The following is a 19,140-nucleotide window of genomic DNA, read 5'->3' on the forward strand; positions in this document are numbered from 1 at the left end:
AGCACTCAGGAATTTCTGTTTTTAAAAAGCCTGTGGATTAAGGTGGGCATGGTGACACGGACCTTGAATCTTAGCACTGTTTGCTAGATAGATTTGCACATGACAGATTACCCAGGATCCACCTACTCCTGCTATTTGAGCACCAAGAAGTGACCATCAGACCAGGTGTCTGCTTTAGTGAGATTACTGTGCCTTTACTTTGGACTCTAGGGACTCGTTCTGCCCTCCGTGTTTGCTTAAGGGATAGAGCAAAGGTCTGAGGACGATGCTTTTCTACCTGCCTTAACTCACAGAACTTTTGTACTTTCAAAATTCCATCTCCACGTATTGTGCATTTTGAATGTGTATGTGTGTGTGTGAGGTGTGTGTGTAGGTGTGTGCCTTTATTAGAAAAACAACCTATATAAAGCATATATCAAAAAACAACATATAAAAAAAGGAGATATCCAAGGCCTTGGAAATTTGGGGGGTTTATTCATTCAATATTTAGAAATTACAAGCTTCTCATGCTGGAATAAACGTTGAAAACATGCTTCTTAGGGAAGCAAAACAGATGGCTGGCTGGTATTCATTGTCAAAATGTGAGCAATTTCCTAAGGCTTTTAGAAAGCTCTACAAGTGAACAGTTAATGGGGGTGAGGGTTGGAGAGTGTTGAGAATCTGACAGTGCTTTGTCAGATTGTGTAGGGGAAAAACACTGCTTGGCTTGGCCAGCAAGCAGCAAGGCGGACACAGGAATACAGATGCCTCCTTAAGACCTTAACTTCATGTGTTTGGGCGTGTTTTTATTTCAGGAGTGGGATTGTTGCCTCACCTCTGTTTTTCATTGTTTAAGGAAGCTACGTTTTGTACAGTAGTCTCTTTATTTTATATTTTCACTAACAACAAAATGATAGCAAGTATGGGGATGGGTTTGGGGAAAGGGGGGAAATTTGATGTGTGTGAAGTTATAGGACTGAATGCATTCCAGTGATCCCTTGTAGACAGGAGTGCAGGACTTGTGCACTTAAAACTGACCTCACATCAAGTGTTGGTACCTCAAAACAATGAGACAAACAAATGAACAAAGGGACATTAGGAGAGTCTAGGAGGCAATGGATGTACTAATGCCATATGTGTGCGGGCCATGTGTAGTGCATGCCTGTGAGCATGTATGCAGTGTAGAGATTTAGTTTTAGTGTGACTAACATGTAGTCAGTTCTTTTGTTTGTTTTTGTTATCTCTCTCTCTCTCTCTCTCTCTCTCTCTCTCTCTCTCTCTGTTATAGCACTGGGAATTGAACTTGATACTTTTGTTTTGCATATAAATTATAATTCAATAAATTCATAGAAAAAATAAGATTAAAGGCACCAATTTGTACCGGAATGATGGAAGGCCTAGTGCCAAAAATGTAGGTATACAATGAAAGGAGCAGGAGACAGTAATGGGAGCCATTCGTGATTATTTTTGGCTCCAGCTATGGGATTCGGGGGCAAGGCGTTTAGTCGCTGATCTTAGAGAGCTAACTTTAAGCAGGTAGGTAAGGTGGGCAGAGTTGGCTGTCTTTTGGACAACGTAGAAGATATTAGCATGTGTGGTATAGACTCTGATAGACAGAATCCATGGCTACAAGGCCAGGAAAAATAAAGGGACAAGGCCGTAAGGGAAAGCATTTCAAAGAGGCAAATTAATATTCACTTAAGTGAACATCGAGAAGCTGGGACTCAGAACACTTAGTACAGTGCAAATAGGCAACCATGACAACAGCAAAGCAGGAGCACTGAGCTGGGGCTTGATGAAGAGGTAAGGATTGCAGTGAGTGCCGTGGGGAGAGGTATAAAGGATAGAAAAACTGACATCATGTTAGCGTTAGCTCCTGTGTAACTGCCTAAAAGAACAATGTATCTGAGGGTGATGGGCAAGCTTAGCCTTCTAGATCACCATTTCCCCAGGAAGCACATGACAACGACTTCATCAGCTGGCTTGGACTCTGGTCTTGTGGTCTCCTTGAAGGTAGAGCAGTTGCTTTCTCATGGGACAGCAGGACATTTGAAGCTTCAAATGTTCAAGGCCAGCTCACTAGACATTTAACATTATAAACACCTTCCTGCCCCACAAATTCAAACCCTGACATTATGGACCACAAAATAAGAAAACATTAACTTATGACGGCAGAAACTGGTTTACATCGTAAGTCTGTTAGAAAGACTTTTAGTTGTTCCTTTTTGCTTTTTATACAAAAGCAAAAAGGAAAAGGGGCGTGGGATAGGGGTTTTCTAGGGAGGGGAAATCGGGAAAGGGGATGGCATCTGAAATGTAAATAAAATATCCAATAAAAATAAAAAATAAAAAAAACAATAAAACTGTGGTAAAGCAATAAAGTGCTTAAAACACAAAAATGAAAATAAAAAAAAAGAGAGAGAGAGATGGGGGACAGTAGAACCTGAGACTGCTAAAAGAACTGACTCAAGATATTATTAGAAAGAAGTCAAGTGAGAGTGATATTTAATAAATATTTCTTGAATAAACTATATATTCAACATTGTGAAAAAAAAGAAAGACTTTAGTGAGACACCTTACATGAATAAGTAGGATTTTGAAACCAGACTTATAAACATCAACTTTCACTTGTGTAAAATTTTTGTGTAACAGGGATGGGGCGCTGCTTAGCCTGAAATACTCCACAATCAGATGCAATCAACTGACTATCACTATCCTTTTCATTAGTTCTCTTCAGGTAAATGAGGAATTTAAGTGAGATCTAGAGAGATGCTCAGAAATGAAACCTGACTTCAGTTCCCTACAACCGCATCAGGAGGCTCACCACCATTGTAACCCCAGCTCTGGGAAGATCTGACCCCTCTGGTTTCTGCAGGCTCCTGCTCTTGTGTGCATGTACCCACACATATTCACATAATTAAAAATAATAAAAGTAAAATTGTAAAATGAAAAGAATACAAAGGAAATCCATGTGTTTTTAATGTCTTTATCTTATATCGTCCCCCCTCCCCCTCCCAAAAAAAGAGAGAGACATACTCAACCATTGTTTTGAGCTTTAATGGATATAATGTATCAAAGAAAAATCCAATAACATAATGTAAAAAATGTCAGACATAGAGGAGTGAAAGTCTATGCTTAGGGGACTATTGCTGTGGGAAGAAGGGCCTGATCTTCATAGACATCTTCCTCAATGAGTACCACGATCCCTTCCAGTTCATCCATACCACACCATCATCTGTGCCATGCTTGGACATGTCCCAGCTGTAAAGGCCACCCCAGTAGTATCTGCCATTTGGATTGGCTGAATGGCATCTGTTATACCACCAGCCACCACCATCTTCTTTTGAGCACTGCTTTCTTGGATCTGTAGTTACCCTGAAAGGAGAGGAATTTGAGTTATGATCCATACGAGTACCACTGTCAATTCAGTTCTTTGGGGAGCACACATGGAAGTCCTGTACTCAGTTGTGTGTGGAACTCTTTCCCTTGAGTCCTGTATGTAAAGCCCAACTACAGCAAGGTTCTTCTCTGCCCTATAGCATAGAAGGGAGAGAGCTGGGTCTATCTGGCCTAATCATGAAGAGACTGAATTGTTTTATTGTACAATAACTCTTCTGATATTGCAGTAGGAGAGACACTGAGATATGAAAGGATAGCTTCAGGAGGTGTGTTAGTGAACGAAAACACAGAGGTTTATATAGAGACACAAAACTCAGAGTTGTACTCTGGCTACAGGTCTATTTTCCAGTATCTGTCTGCCTTAGGGTAAATTCATATCTCTAAACTTCAAAAGATGAAACTAATGCTGAAAGATGAAACTAAGGATGTCTGCCTTATAGCTAAGATGCTTTCCATTGATAGGTAAGGAGCTCAGGACGGGGGCTGCCTGATACACTTTAAGTGTCCAAGTCTGGGCAGTTGTTTAGAGCATTCGGTACGGCCATGGTGCTAGGCAATGGCATTCGTGGGGAATTTCAAGATAGGAACTAAGACCCCAGTGCTTACCAGCCGTCATTGTCCCTGTCGTAAGTGCTGAAGAACATGCCGTTATGGATGGTCATGGTTCTGTTCTCCCCCACCAGTTGAGAAGCCCCGTCCATGAGGGCATTGCCAGCAGTTCCTTTGTACTTGTTCACTGAAATTTGATACTTGCTGGCCTCGTTCTGCACTGTGAAGCCTCCATAATGTGCCTTCACCTTGTCTCCTTTCCAGTCTTCCATTTCGATTAGAAGTTCTGTGGGTCCCATCCTGGTGAGCTGGCTAATCTTATCATTCCCTAGCCAGTATTCACCTAGAGAAAATGGATATAAAACATCAGCATAAGTGAAGCCTCCGGCAACCAAACACCGCTTTCCCCCAGACCTCTAGCTCTCACATTGGAATGATTTTACCATTTATTTAGTATGTGCATGTGTGTATGTGTGTGTGTATGTGTGTGTAGAGTTAAATTCCTATTAGCATCCTAAAAATTTTAAAACAGACTCCCTGTTCTTGATGTTTTTGACTGAGAACAAAAACTTCATTAAAATAGAAGGATTTGATTTTTCACTTGCAGTCTTTACCTGGCAAACCACAGTACTTCTTCGTGTCTTCATTGGTCGCAATATTTCCAAATCCTTTTTTGTATGGGTCCCATTTCCTGCCAAAGTCTACGCTGCCATCCTGACGGTTCTGTATGACTGTCCATCCTTTAGTTGAGAGAAATAAAATTAGCCTAAGGTAACCAGTAATACCATTACTCTGAAAGAAAAGCCTGAACTTATTGTCAATTTGTTTTATCTTATGCCTCCTTATGGTCGGTTCTCTGAGTAAATGTGATGAGAAAGTAAGCATGAAGGGAGGACTCTTAAAATATTTGGAAATATCAAGCGCTGCACGGCACCTTAATGCATGCATCAAGGTTCTTTCAAATCAAGTGGTTCCTTGCCACCTGTGTTGTTTCCCATCATCCTGGATGCTCACAGAATGACAGGTGAGCCACTGAGCATTGCTTACCTCCATTTTCTGTTTTCATGTCGCAGTATACTCTGTATGGCTTGATGGAGGTGTCAGGCTGGATGAGATACATCTCAGATGTCTCTCCTCCCTTCCTAATGATCTCCTCACACTCTGCAAGAATACAAGGATGCATTATGTTCAGGGACAGTAACAGAGCTTGCAGCTATGCATTCTTGAACACGATTGTTCCACTGGGTACAGAGGACCATTTATCATAAACTTTTGAGCATAATGCTCTAGGACCTTCTTTTGACTGAAAATCAAACTAAGTTTTAAGGAATTATATCAAGTGAATGACAGAGCTCTTTTTAATCTCCTGTTCCTACAAATAGAGCACACAGGATGAGGAAACTTTTCCATCTTTCCATTGTCCTGCCATACAAGCACATGCATACAAACATTAGAGGCCCGGAATGCCCATGCTCATTATATTCTAATCTGCTCAGCAGAACTAGGCAGAGTAGTCAGTCAAGGCAGAATACTGCACATCCAGGATATAGCTGTGATATATAGCCGTGATATGCTAGAATATCATTCCATTCTGTTGGGGAAAATCTATTCTGCTCACATTTTAGTCCCTATGAAGGTTAGACTTTCTGGAACTCTATGGAAATGTATTTACTAACTAGTTACCTTTCCCAGATACCACCGGAATGTTGCAGCTGACGGTGCATGGAGTTCGGCAGTATTCCATTTGAGCAGAGATGTCAGACTCTAATTTTTGTATTTTGCTTCTCAGGTCCTCCAGGATTGCGCGGAGCACACGAAGATTAAGGGGTATATTATCATTCACAGTCTCATCAATATATAATCTCTGATCTTCCAGAATGGAGGAATACTCATTTATGACATTTTCATTATCTGGAAAGCCAAAACAATACAGGAGTGGTCAGCATTTTTGCCTATAAAAGTATATCTAACTACGTTTTTCATTGTAGTGAAAGTGGTACCAAGACTAATACTTGAGATTGTCTGGCAAATTAAACATGAACGTTCCTGAGGGAGGACCCAGGATAAGCAGGGACAGACAGAAATCAAAGCAAGTGCTCGTTATCCGTGGATGGTTAACTGCACATGATTGTATATACTCAGTTAGCAGTTTCAATTTTATAAATGAGTTAGGTAGAACCCCCAGGATGGCTACCTTTAACTTGTGCCTGTTTCTTTTTCCACATGTCTTTTAGCAGAGTCAGGTACTGAAAGGTGACAGAGGAGGTCTCAGAAACAGACTGTATGTTATTGTTTAACTCGGCAATACTGTTCTTGATTGGCCTTTCCTGGCTTGTCAAAGTTTGTTGTAATATACATCCTGTAGGACACAGCACTCCCTGTCAACAAAGAAAATAGCAGGCATTAGAATGGTAGATATTTGTTAAAAAATGGACATTAGGGAGACTTTCATGATCTCATGAGTCAATGAAAAAACTTAATATTCACTTTCTTCATGGAAGATCAAAACTTCAGAATTATCAGTGAATGCTTATAAAGAACAGAAATGATCTTTTCCACGGAGGCGGGGGCTATGGAATCAGGCTATGAAAATTTTACCTATCTCATATGAAGGAAGTAGGCAAAATACAAAATTAAAGGCAATGCCAAAATACCCTACTTTGTTATCTTGGGTCCAAACCCAAGGCCCAATAAAAGAAGGGTAAGTGCAAAAAAAAAGGACCCTATGGAGTTCATATTTTGAATTTTAATTCTTAAATATCCAAAACAGCAAGATAGAGATGTTGATCCATGACATATTAAGTTTTTTTTCTGCACTGGAGACCCACCCTGCAAAAATCATGACTGTTCCTACCATATCCGTGTCAGCATGAAGACAGCCTCCTGCATCGGGGGGTCTTCGTTCCACTTTCTTCTGGCTGGCAGCAGGCTTGGCTGGACGGGCTCGATACCCACCTCCACTGATAGGAGGAGGGGCAGGTCTCAGGCTAGGAGGCTCTTCCTTTCTCCGGTCAATAGGTCGGTGACCACGGGCATCCAACTCCTCCCGTAGGAACCAGGCAGGACAAAAATGCAAGGTTAGAGAAGAGGTAACTATTCCACACTCATGCTTTGTAGCTGAGGTAGCACAAGCCTGATGGCTTGCTACCCCACTGGCCACATCGGGTTATTTTTGTCTCTTCAAGCAGATGGAGGATCGAAGACACACAAAGCTACAGTCTAAAGCTTTTATAAGAAAGGAGTGGGCATGAGGCTAAGACAAATCAACTCTAGATTGTGAAATTTAAGCTTTGGAACACACGGAACTGTCAGGAATCTAGACTATCAGAAAGAATGAATATTCTCATGCCATCTGAGTGAGTAAGTTCCTCCAATTCATAATCATTTCCCCAAGTTTTAACCTTTAAAAATGGATGATCAGACTGAGTCTTATTTGATCATATTTGAGAAAAGACGGTCTATTTAAAGACAAATTTTCAGTAATAAGACAATTTTGACCCTAACATGTTACAGAGAATTAAGATGGTGTGGAGTAAGGTACTGCTTGGGTTCCAGTCTTGTCATGCACTTCTGCCAAGTTACTTTACTCACGACTCAGTTTTTTAAATTTAGAAAATAAGAACAACCATGTCTTGTATATGCCTTATGAGATTATTGTAAAGATTTTTTTTTAACTTGTGATACCTTCAGAACTGAACTTGGTGCACGTTCTTACTACTATTTTCACTGTGGTCATACTTCAAATACTTCAAAGATACTTCTCTACTGTTTCAACATTCAAAGAAAATTATGTTAAGCTATTCTTTTGAAATCCCCCTCATCCTTTATCAGACATAATGATAGTCCCACACTTACAGTAATTTTTAGAGTTTACAGACTGAATTAAAGATTACTTGCTATTTTAAAACTCCTTCAAAGATGGTCAAGTGGAAGAGGTGTGATCCGACATGAAGGCTGACATGGATTAAATGTGTTAATGATTATTTCAGTAGTTTTGCTCTGAGAGTTGTATTTGCAGATGAAGAAGCAACAAAACCGGAGACAGTAGCCCAGTTGTGTGCATCTAAGTCACCACACAAGCTACATTTTACTCTCATTTGTTCATTAAGTCATTACATTATTTTACATTCAGAGGGAAGGTGAGGAAATTGAAACCCTGATAGTCTGGCGGCAGTCCCTGCTTAATTACTAGTTTATCTCTCCCCTCCCTTGTGTGTGTGTGTGTGTGTGTGTGTGTGTGTGTGTGTGTGTGTGTGGTGTGTGTAGGTATAGGTACATATACTATATTTTTAATGGGTGAACATTCATGAGCATATACATATTTCATATTAAAGCCATGGTCTTCATCAGACCTTGTCAGCTGTAACACAAACCTAATGATATGTGATTTTGTTCACTGCAAATACAGTTATGGGAAAAGGAAACTACTGGCTTGTTTGTTTTAGAATGTTGTACAGAAGTGAGATTGTCTGGCTTCACTAAAGAAAATAAATGACAAACACTGAAAGAACCAATGGGAACAAACAGGAAAGAGTTCTTACAGAAATAATTAAAGCCAGGAAACCCACATGGGAGCTTAATCTAAAGGATTAATTAGTAAGAATCCGAAAGCACTTTTGAAGTAATTTATGAAAAGGAACCTAAATGTGTTTAATCCCATTACACTTTTCTTACCATACCTAGATATTTTTCTTCTTATTTGTATGGTCATATATTCTGAATGCTTACATACCCTTTAATCTAAATGGTTCACAGTGAATCAACTCATTGCAATACTGATGTGTATTCCTATTTCTACTGTACACAATACACTACAGTTTCATCCGGGTACATTCAGTAACAGAATTTAAACTATTTTCTTAAACGTACTTCTAATTTTTTATGACATCAAAATAATGCTGATAATAAGTTGGCAAAAGTAACACTTGGAGCCACTATGGTGGCTCAAGTCTGTTATATGAGCAACGAAGAGGCTGAGACAAGCCAGGTAGCCCATGCTTTTAGTCCCAGCACTCAGGAGTTAGAGGCAGGCAGCTAACTGTGAGTTGAAGGCCAGCCTGGTCTTAAATAGACAGTTTCAGGACAGCCAGAGCTATACAGTGAAACCCTGTCTCAAACAAACAAGTTGAGGCAGGAGGATTGGCACAAATTTGAGGCCAACTGGAGCTACAAAGTGAAACCCTGTTTCAAAAAAAAAGGTAAATAACATGAAGAAAATCACTTCTACACATGAAAAGGTTATGTTATATACCAACAACAGCAAGCACTGCCTCCGCTATAATCTTTTAATCTGAAAAATGCCAAAAATGTATTTTCTGATTTTAAAATTGTAATTCTTATTCATATTCAATTGTCTCAAGAGTTATATATTATCTTATTCAGCAAAGAGTGAACAATCTATCATAGTTTTTGTCTTTCAAAATACTAATAAATTACCATCATAGAACCTATAGATTAAAACAATTATCACTAAAATCATAATAATGTACTTCAAGAACTGAGTGAAAGTTGACAGAATTAGAATAACAAGATAGAAAAAAACACATTTCACATTAAGCCATCTTCACCCTGGAGAAATGAATCAACCAGAAAATAACACATGACTTTGCTTTCATACATACAGGTCTGTGGAACTGTATGTATAATATGTACAATTTTACATTAATATTAGTATCACTATGGTATCGGTAAAAAAAAAAAAAAATCACCAAGTCGTAGTCAGAAGCAGCTTGAGTTTGAACTGAGAAAACACACAACAGCAGCAGCCATAGATGTCTCATGGTTTCAGAGTTTCCGAAATTCCAAGCAGTTGCCCTTTGCCTGCAGACTTAGCTGGGAAACTGCCGATCCTATATATAATGGGTCCTCTCCCAGGTATGACTTCAGGAATGGTTACCTCCCTTTGGTTAATAGTTGACATTTTGGTTCACTTGTTGGCTGAACCACTTTATCACTTGAGCAACATCTTCCCAGCAAGCCTTATTTACCTAGCAGACAGTTCTTCACTGCTGGCCCAATGTGGACACGGACGGGGGAGGGGGGGGGCGGTTCTTCGAATCATTGAGTCAGAGCAAATGATGGGAAACAGGGACGTTCTGAAGGGAGCCCCGTGTCGGAGGTCTCATAATAGTGTGAATGCTACAGGAGTTCACAAAGGATGTGTGAGGAAAAGGTTTAATTCAAACAAAACTGACCTACTCAGCAGGGGCTCCAGGAAACTATAACCTCAGTAAAGAGATACATGCAGGCTCAGGCTTTGAGGTAGCTGCATGTACACTTTGGAAAGAGGCTGTTGAAGTGAAGAGTTAATGTATCATCATGGCCTATCCTTTCTTGCAGATTTTAATCAGGATTATAAAATAGCCGTTTTTCTCTGCTGAGATAGACAAGCATTCCAGAAAGGGGGGGGGGGGGGGAAGCCCAGTACTCTCTATTTCTGCCCTGATTAGCTTTTGTACTTTGCCCTTTATTTAGTGGTTAAATTTTTAAATAAATTTTAAACACTATTATGATATCAATAAATTGTAGACCACAAAATCAAGATCATCATTATAATAATGTAATACACAGTTAACGCTTCATTTTATCATTATGCTATATGGCTTATTTTGTGTTATATTTAGATGAGATGATATCATTTTAACATATGTGAAGTCTCCATGTGTCTCTTTCAGTTAGTTGGTCTACAGTAACTGTGATCTGTTTTCTTTCGTCACTTCTCATAAGCCACCGCTTCGGTCTCATCTGTTCATTTCTCTGCAGTAGTAAGAATCGTGTCCTCCTCCGCCTACACAAATCAAGAGGAGATCCAATGTCAACAACTCACTTTCCAGCAAGTGCATTTGCTCAAAATTATTTCTGGGCTTTCTATGGAAAGTAAAACATTCTCGTAAGCTGTACAAAATATTTTTATAAGAAAGAAAGCCAATGATCTGAGGTTGGATCATGAGAGCATTTTAAACAATGTTGTAAAACAGAGACACTGGGTTTCCTCTCTAGATAGTACAGTATATCAAGTTCTTTTAACTTAGTCTGTTGAAACAAAGTCTGACTTTAGATACAGGAAAACAATGACTTTTTTTCCAAACCTGTGCTTCATTTGTCAGTATGAGTAAGCATACATAGAGATTCTTTATTTTTTATTATAAAAATATATAATCTGACAGTAAAAGTAAATTTGTATATGTGCATTAATCAAAATGAGAATGAGGATGTACCTTCAAAATATAATCGATTAAAAAAAACTCATCCTAATGATCTAGGCAGGATTTTATCACTGTGACATTTATATTGTTGCTGATTTTATGAGAACTATGTTGAAGAAGATCAATCATTTTTTGAGATGTATCGTATTACTATATTTCCAGTCTCTGACAGGTCACCTCCCAGTGAGAGTGACAACCATTGTGTCAGTCTGTGCATTTTTAGTATCTCTCCATACATAAGGCAGATCTTGTTCAACATGAAAGTTTCTTCAGCACCTACTCATGCTGCTTAGACTGGCATTCTGAGACTTAACAGTCATTCCCCACACAGTGCCTGGGGACCTCCAAAGGGACAGGCAATGTGGGTGGGGCTGGGAATACACTGAGGAGCAAGACATTCAAATCATTAATCACGGAATAAATACGTGAACTGACCTTCATGGATATGTGTCTAGCTACTGTTCATTTATCCTATTTAATTCTTAAAACAGCTACTTTGTACAGATGATCAAATTGAGGCTCAGAGGTCAAGCACCTACAGGCATACAGGTGGCAAGTGCTGGTACCAGACTTGACCAAGTCTAACTCAACAGGCCGTGTTTTGTGCCCACTAAAACGCAGTGCCCGTGGGATGTATGTGCAAGCTATAGAATTTTACCTGACCTTCTGTTTCCTGTTGCTGCTTTTTGGGATCAGCTCATCTATGGTTATTACAGTGTCTCTGGTGGGTACAATCATTCTTGCCTCTTTTATTTATAGTTTTCAGCTGGTATACAGGGTGTGCGTGAATGTTGGTATCCATGTGACGGATGTAGATATCTTGTAACATTTTTTTTCTCTAGAGCTACAGCCAGTTAAACAGCACTCTGAGTTGTCTAATGGTCCCACACAGACCATTCCATTTCAAGGAGAAGAAATATAATGAAATGCTTAAGTGCTTTTGCACTCTGCTGTCATTGGTGGAGAGGGAAGGGAGTGCTGTTTGCTAAGCCAATAATGCTCTTCTCACATCAGTTGACCTTGTTTTGTAAGTCAAGGGCAGTCAATCAGTGACAGAGAAAACAGATGACACATCCTGCCCAGCGGCTTCCTAGCACGGAAGACAAAGACTTGTGACCCCCGATTATCAAAGCACTTTTTCTTGTGACTTTTTTTCCAGCTCATGTGAGGCCTCAGCTACACAGCACAAGGCAATCTGGACTAAGCAGCCATTTTGAGCTCCTCCTTTGTGGCGGGTGGGATAGTTTGGTGAACAAAGGAGACAAGGGGCCATGGGTTTATGGGGAAAGGCAGGAAAGAGAAGTCAGCCTTAGCAACCTGCTGAACCCTACAGTGAGAGGAGGCTTTGCACAGTGATTTGGGTACCAACCATTGGAGGGAATATAAACATTCAATGAAAAGGGCTTCTGAACTTGCAACTAGGGGCTGAGTAGCAATGAGTGCTTGGATCACACACCTTACACCTGGCGTATTTCATATCTATCTAGGATGAATGAACAAATAAAACATATCAGTGACTCTGCTTGTCTACACAGGCATAAGATTGCAAACCTTACAGTTATTAGCCTTCTTAGCATGTTTCCCTGAACGATCACGTAAGATGAAGAGTTGAAAGGCCAAGCTGAACTTCTGACACAAACATCAGAACAGTGTGGCTTGGAGACCTGCAGTAGGAGAGGGCCTGTGGCAGGGATGAAGAGTAGGAGGTCACTGTCTCTGCTGACAGCTTCCTTTGTTGACACCTCTGTTGATCTTTATTCGTAGCTGATAAGGAGCCTTCGGAGCAGGGACAAGAGGGCATTTTCTTATCTGACCAGATACAAATCATAGGAGCCACAGCAAGAACAAGCCGCTTCTCTGTTACTGTTGAGACAAAAACAAAACAAAACAAAACAAAACAAAACAAAACAAAACCCACAAAGGTTTAGTGACCGTCTTTGGAGTTCAGGAGTGGGACTACAGTGGTCCTGTCAGTATGATGGATACTACAGGTGATCAAGAGTGGGTATGCTAGCCCAACCCCATGCTAGCACTATTGGAGTCTCTTAAACAAATTAGAACCTGTAAGGGAAGAATCACGTCCACTGCCTTGGTTTTTCATTCCCAGCAGCAGTGCAGAGAGAAGACTCAGCTATTGCATGCAGTTTAGCAGCAATAGCACTTCTCTGATTAGACTTTTGAGTCTTCAGTTAAATCTGTCAGGCCCTCTGCTTGTCCCAGTTGTACTGAGCCCCACTCAGCCTCGTCTACCATTGCTCAACAGGGTACACCACTAGAAGGAGACTGAGAAGAGTTGTATTGCTGAATGAAAAAGCAGCTCGGTTAATAAAGAAAGGCTTTCCTTAAAGTCTGCACGATTGTTTTCACACATACAAAGGCAGCATTCATATTTATATTCATAAATAATTTGTCACGTTTGCTTAAAGAAAAAAAAAATAATCCTCGGCACTTGTATGAAGAACCATAGTGACATCTACTGTCCATATAAGGCAGCTTGCAATGTTAGCCAGAGCAGGGTTTTTATTTATTTTAAAGCCATGTGCATCTTAGTCTTTTTGTTTTTTTGTTTTTTGTTTTTTGTTTTTCTATGTAGTTCTGGCCCTGGCTAACCTGGAACTCAGAGATCCGACTGTCTCTGCCTCCCCAGTACTGGGGTTAAAAGCATATGCTAACACCTCTGGGCCAGGATTCTTAACCAGCCGAAGATCCTGGATCCCTTCAAAAACAAGAAAATAGGAAAAGGGAGGCCATGGCAAACTGAAAAAATTCAGGTTCCTATATGAACAAGAATTCTGCCTATGATATATGTCATTTATGTCTCTCATAACTAGATAATAGGGTCACCTAAGCTCTCTATTAATCTAAGAAGGTAATTTTCACATGGGTGACAAAATTCAAGAGCTGTAAGAAGAGCAAAACCTAGTGTGGTTTACCTCAGTAGATTGCTGTTATGAGCCTCGTCCATAAGTTGTGTTCAGGATGACTAAGTATCTAACAAGTTTAGTGAGAGCTGTCTGGCAGTCATATTAACATAGATACATTAAGGTCTTTCTTACATTTCCTTAGTGTTTTGTGATTTAAAATTTTCTTTTCTATGGTTATTACTATTTCCTTGCAAAGTGTACAAACAATAGTCACTTTTACAGAAAATAAGATCCTTTGGCTAAACTCACATTTAAATTTATAAATACCTACTTGTGGGCTACAAGTAGGCTCAGGCGTTAAGGTTCAAAACTTTTAAAAACTAGAAATGACTATTTTCAGGTTGAAAACGAAACCTTCATGTTTTTATGAATTAAACTATAATTTGAGTGAGAGTACTGATTCACACTGCTATACCTGCGCTACATTTTCACCCTTCTCAAAGTATTCGCAGTATTCTCTGAGGACGGGATTAGTGAACTTAATCACAGTTCGGGAAGATGCACAATTAGTGAAAATGCCTTACTTAAGATAGCAAATAGCAACTGCATCAATATAGAAGACGTTTTGAAAGCAATTGATCATAAGCCAGAGCTTTTGCCTGGGTTAAAGCACAAAACGTGTTCAACACTTTAGCATCAGGCTAAATAAAATAAAAACAACTTAAGTTCTCAATTGTTTCTGAAAAACTGCTTGCTTAGAACCTCTAAGTAGCATTAAGATTCTGGAAGCAGGTACCGCCCCCTAAACAGGGATTTAAGGCTGGCGCGCTCCCTTAGCTCTGGCTGGAAGCTCCGCACTCAGCCAGGGGACTCCGCCCACTCTGATGAGACCCGCCCCTTGGCCTGGTGATGCCATCCATCCCCGCCCAAACCCCGCCCCAGTCCATCCCAGCAGCAGACCAGATCCCACTCTCCGCCTCGAGGTTCCACGCAACTCCGCCTATCTTCCGCCCTTCAACGCTAAACTCCGCCCCTCGACCCCTGCGCGGCGGGTTGCCAATACGCATGCGCAGTTTGCGTCACGTCCGGCGACAAGCCCCAATCTCCGGAAGGAGCTGCAGAATAGTGGCGGCGATTTCTGCGTCTATCATTTGAGTTTCTTCGCTGCTGGAGGAGTAGATTAAACGGCGGCGACATGGTGGAGGTAAAGTAACGCTCGAACATTCGGAAGTAGTTTGTCTCTGGAGCTTTGCTTTGCCTACGGAAATGTAGGATTAAAGTGCTGGGAATCTGGGTAAAGAAACTGTAGCCAAAGCTGTTAGTCTTGGGATATCGGGGTGTGAGGAAGGCCTATGACATCCCGAATCCGAGGTTCAGTCGGCGGGAAGCCTGAGGGAATCTTACAGTCCGTGTGTTGTCTTTGGTATCTGACCCTCTCCTCGGAGGCGGGGCTTCTGATGCACTCACCGTGGCTGGGATGCTAGTCCGTGCTGTCTTGTCATTTCCACTGTTACTTCATTTCTTGTCATTTCCACTGTCTACCCCATTAAAGCTTGCGGTTCTTAATTTTGTCTGTCTGTTCTTGTTAATCCCACCCACTGCGTTCCAGATCCACTGCAGTCCTAAAAATCTAGCCCTACGTCTTTTGCCCTTAGTAATTCAGTAGCTTCCAGCTGGCCCAAGTGCTTATGATTAACGAACACATTGAAGGAATGTACTTCAGTGCTGCTTTCTGTCCCAGTGTTATAGAGTAAAAATGTTGGTGGTGGCAGAGGTCTAAACCTCACCTCGAAACTCACACTCCCGCAGCGTTCACAACTGCTGCAGTTCTGAATTACCTGAACATCTTTGCAGTGGCATTTCCCACAGCTTGCACTGTCCCTCTAGTCTGTGTAAGGCTGTCTCCCTCTGCTTAACTATCACCTGAGAGAAACCTTTCTTGATTATGTCAACCAATTCTTTCCCCCACTCTGAGTCACCCCATTGCCTATTTTCATAGAGCCCTCCAAAATGCGGAATTATTTTGCTTATCTTTGTCTGTTGTCTCTTGAGGACACTACATGCCAGATACGGTACTAGCTCACTAAATAGTGAGCAAATTCTAGGCATTATTCAGTTAGTTTTCTAAGAGCCGTCGCCAGACAGGAGCTTTCTCATCTTTGTTGTTGACTGCTGTAGTTTGTTACAGATATTGAGGAGTATATATCTTTCTACATATTTAGCATATAAAGCACATAATGAATCTAATGTTGATTAGGGTATATGGGTTTCTTGTAGTTAGATGTGTGATCTTGGTTTTTTCTTTACAGGAGGTACAGAAGCATTCTGTACACACACTGGTGTTCAGGTCGTTGAAGAGGACCCATGACATGTTTGTGGCTGATAATGGAAAACCTGTGCCTTTGGATGAAGAGAGGTAAACTTTATTCCTTTCCAGTTGCTGAAGTATTTAATATTGGTAGAAGAGCACAGAGGCAGAGAGAAGGGGACTTTGAAAGGTCTTAAAAGTGCAGATAATCACAGGATACTTGGGCAGTAGTAACTGGCTTCCTATCATAATATAAGTTGCATTAACTCATTTTTTTATTGTCTTGTCTTTTGCAGTAAAATCATCATTAGCTAATTATAGTTTACAGATACCCAGTGTGATGATTTGAAAGAGAATGGCCTCCATAGGCTCATGTGTTTAAATGCTTGGTCTCTAGTTGGTGGAACTGTTTTTGGAAGGATTAGGAAGTGTGGCTTTGTTAGAGGAGGTGTGTCATTGGGGATAAGCTGTGAGATTTCAAAAGCCTACACCATTCCCAGTTAGTTCCCCTCTTGCTTGGTCCCTCCCTCCCTCCCTCCCTCTTGTCCAGACCCACATCCCCACCCCACACATCAGCTTGTGATCAGATGTAAGCTCCCAGCTGCTGCTCCAGCACCATGCTTGCCTGCCTGCTCTCATGCTCCCTACTCTGATGGTCAAGGACTCTAGCCTCTTGAACCATGACCCCCAAATTAAATCCTTTTTTTTTTTTTTTTTTAAGTTGCCTCGACGGTGTTTTTCATAGCAATAGAAAAGTAACTCTAGTACCCAGTAATTAGAAGCATCCCTGCTATGTTCTTATTTATAGTGAATCACTTTGTGTGTGCTTTTAGCTTCCTGCTCTTAAACTCTTGTGCTGAAATTATACTTGGCCAGTACCTGTACTCCCAGTACCTCTACTCCCATCTTTGCTCCTTGGTATAGGGAAGACTTTTGAGTGGCATATTTTTGGTTCTCAACAACCTAGTCTGGGATTGTGCTGTGTGCAGTGCATTTCTTTGTCCTTTGCTTTCTTTATAATCTACTTAATTCCTCTCATTTGCATTTATATTTAATTTATAAGGTGGATTATCTTTTTAGGTAATATTAAGTACATTTCTCTTTAAAATGCTTAGCTAATTTAGTGCTTTCATTGAGTCCGACATTTTAGAGTACTAGCAAAGGTGTCTGTATAATTTTGCTATATTTAGATATTTAAAAACGTTTTTAAAGATATATTAGTTTGTTTGTGTCTTTAATTCACTTAGACCCTCAAGGCCTCATCAAAAAAGGTTTTGTGTTTATTGGGCTGCAAACTAAGGTCCTGCTTTGGTTTAAATGAATACTGCATGATAGATTGTGAGGTAAAGTAAATCCATTTGGTATGGAAATCAATTTTGAACTTTTGTATTTGTTAAATAAAATACTATTTAACTTGAAGACCATCCCGGCTCTGTGAGATGAAGTACAGTAGCTCTTTCTGTGCTTGTTTTCTGGCTAACTGAAGATTTTCGTTGTCGAATGTGTTTCTAGTATTTAAGGATGCATTTCATGTTTATGATTTTTCAATAGTCACAAGCGGAAGATGGCAATCAAGCTTCGCAATGAGTATGGTCCTGTGCTGCACATGCCTACTTCAAAAGAGAACCTTAAGGAGAAGGGACCGCAGAACGCAGCAGATTCCTATCCTCACAAGCAGTACCCGGCCAATCAAGGTGAAAACCAGCAGGGCTACAAGTGAATTGTTAAAATAGAAAAAAAGTTCCCTCGTGCCTCACTGTGAGGGGACTGATTCTTTGTTGCTGTTACGGTGGGAGTTTTGACGAGCTCATCAGAGTAGTAATTAGATGCTTTGGTGGTGACTTTTACTAGAAAACAGAATGTATGATTATGATTCTTAGGAGGTGGACAGGATTGCAGTGAGTGAGTCTGCAGGGAAAAACTGAAGTTGATTCCTCACCTGTGGGGAGACCGTTTGTGACGTCTTTAATTTAGAAAGACAAAACTATAATGAACAAAGAAAATGTAATATTCCATGTGAAACTATTTACTGTGAAAAACAGCTAGAGTAGGTTGTCAGTGAGAGGGGTGCCCCTGTTCTCAGCATGGCTTGATAGAAGCACACGATCTTTCTTGACTTGTTAACAGCTTACAAGGAGAACCATCAACTCCCTGCCTTTCTGAGGCTTCTGTACAGTTAGAAAGGGAAACTTGAGTTAATATTTATAATACCTTTTAAAAGATAGTACTTGAATAAAGGTAAATTCCCTGGCAATGAACTTATTTTATTTTTGTTTTAGGACAAGATGTTGAGTATTTGGTGACAGGTACACATCCATATCCACCAGGACCTGGTAGGTGACAGTAAGGCTGCACAGATGTGTAGACAATATGTCTACACAGATGTATTATCTGTTGGCTTAGGCAGTTGTGCAGGTACCTAAATTTAAATATATGAGGATGTATGGCAGAGATGCATGTGCATGTGTGCGTGCATGCACGCTCACTCGTGCACATGTGTATGTATAGACAGGTTGGCACTAGGGAAGCAAATATGACTGGACAGAGGACAAAAAGCCTTATATTTGTAGAGCATACAGTCATTGTGTACTTCTTTAGTAACTTAATTTCCTCTTGGAAGTATTCTGCTAATATTTGAATGACTGCTGTTTGCTTATGAATGTACCGTCTGAATCAGTAGAAAATTAACTTCATTGTCTTGGGTTCAGTCAAATTTGATCTCTGTATTAACCTGTATTTATTATAAGAAAGTAAAAGCAAAGTCAAGCTGAATGTAACATAGGTTGTTGTAAACAGGTGTTGCCTTGACCGCCGATACTAAGATCCAAAGAATGCC

The 19,140-nt window shown here is 40.4% G+C and overlaps 2 protein-coding genes across 2 annotated transcripts in view; one reads left to right on the top strand and one right to left on the bottom strand.

Moving 5' to 3' along the window:
- Positions 1 to 3,020: 3,020 nt before the first annotated feature.
- Fgb (fibrinogen beta chain) lies at positions 3,021 to 9,791 on the bottom strand. The gene is made up of 8 exons (XM_076932580.1): positions 9,636 to 9,791; positions 6,782 to 6,970; positions 6,122 to 6,305; positions 5,611 to 5,838; positions 4,975 to 5,088; positions 4,542 to 4,667; positions 3,985 to 4,270; positions 3,021 to 3,354 (listed from the first exon to the last, which is right to left on the bottom strand). The coding sequence occupies exons 1-8, from the start codon at positions 9,705 to 9,707 to the stop codon at positions 3,123 to 3,125; spliced, it is 1,431 nt and encodes a 476-aa protein (XP_076788695.1). The 5' UTR covers positions 9,708 to 9,791; the 3' UTR covers positions 3,021 to 3,122.
- A 5,282-nt stretch (positions 9,792 to 15,073) lies between these two features.
- Plrg1 (pleiotropic regulator 1) overlaps positions 15,074 to 19,140 on the top strand; it is a 17,237-nt gene continuing 13,170 nt past the window's right edge. Inside the window, exons 1-5 of the mRNA XM_034501464.2 lie at positions 15,074 to 15,200; positions 16,306 to 16,412; positions 17,856 to 17,998; positions 18,584 to 18,637; positions 19,101 to 19,140. The exon at positions 19,101 to 19,140 is cut by the window's right edge and continues 51 nt beyond it. Of these exons, the coding sequence (XP_034357355.1) occupies positions 15,192 to 15,200; positions 16,306 to 16,412; positions 17,856 to 17,998; positions 18,584 to 18,637; positions 19,101 to 19,140 (353 nt within the window). The 5' untranslated portion in view covers positions 15,074 to 15,191. The remainder of the gene's footprint in view (positions 15,201 to 16,305; positions 16,413 to 17,855; positions 17,999 to 18,583; positions 18,638 to 19,100) is intronic.

This window comes from Arvicanthis niloticus, chromosome 4, assembly GCF_011762505.2.
Source record: "Arvicanthis niloticus isolate mArvNil1 chromosome 4, mArvNil1.pat.X, whole genome shotgun sequence".
Lineage (NCBI taxonomy): Eukaryota > Metazoa > Chordata > Mammalia > Rodentia > Muridae > Arvicanthis > Arvicanthis niloticus.

Excerpts from the sequence above, each read along its gene's own strand:
- Fgb (XM_076932580.1), bottom strand. The coding sequence starts at position 9,707 with ATGAGACATCTATGGCTGCTGCTGTTGTGTGTTTTCTCAGTTCAAACT. Across the intron at positions 5,089-5,610 it reads TCCGGTGGTATCTGGGAAAG|AGTGTGAGGAGATCATTAGG; the intron begins GTAACTAGTTAG and ends GTATTCTTGCAG. Across the intron at positions 4,668-4,974 it reads CATGAAAACAGAAAATGGAG|GATGGACAGTCATACAGAAC; the intron begins GTAAGCAATGCT and ends TCTCAACTAAAG.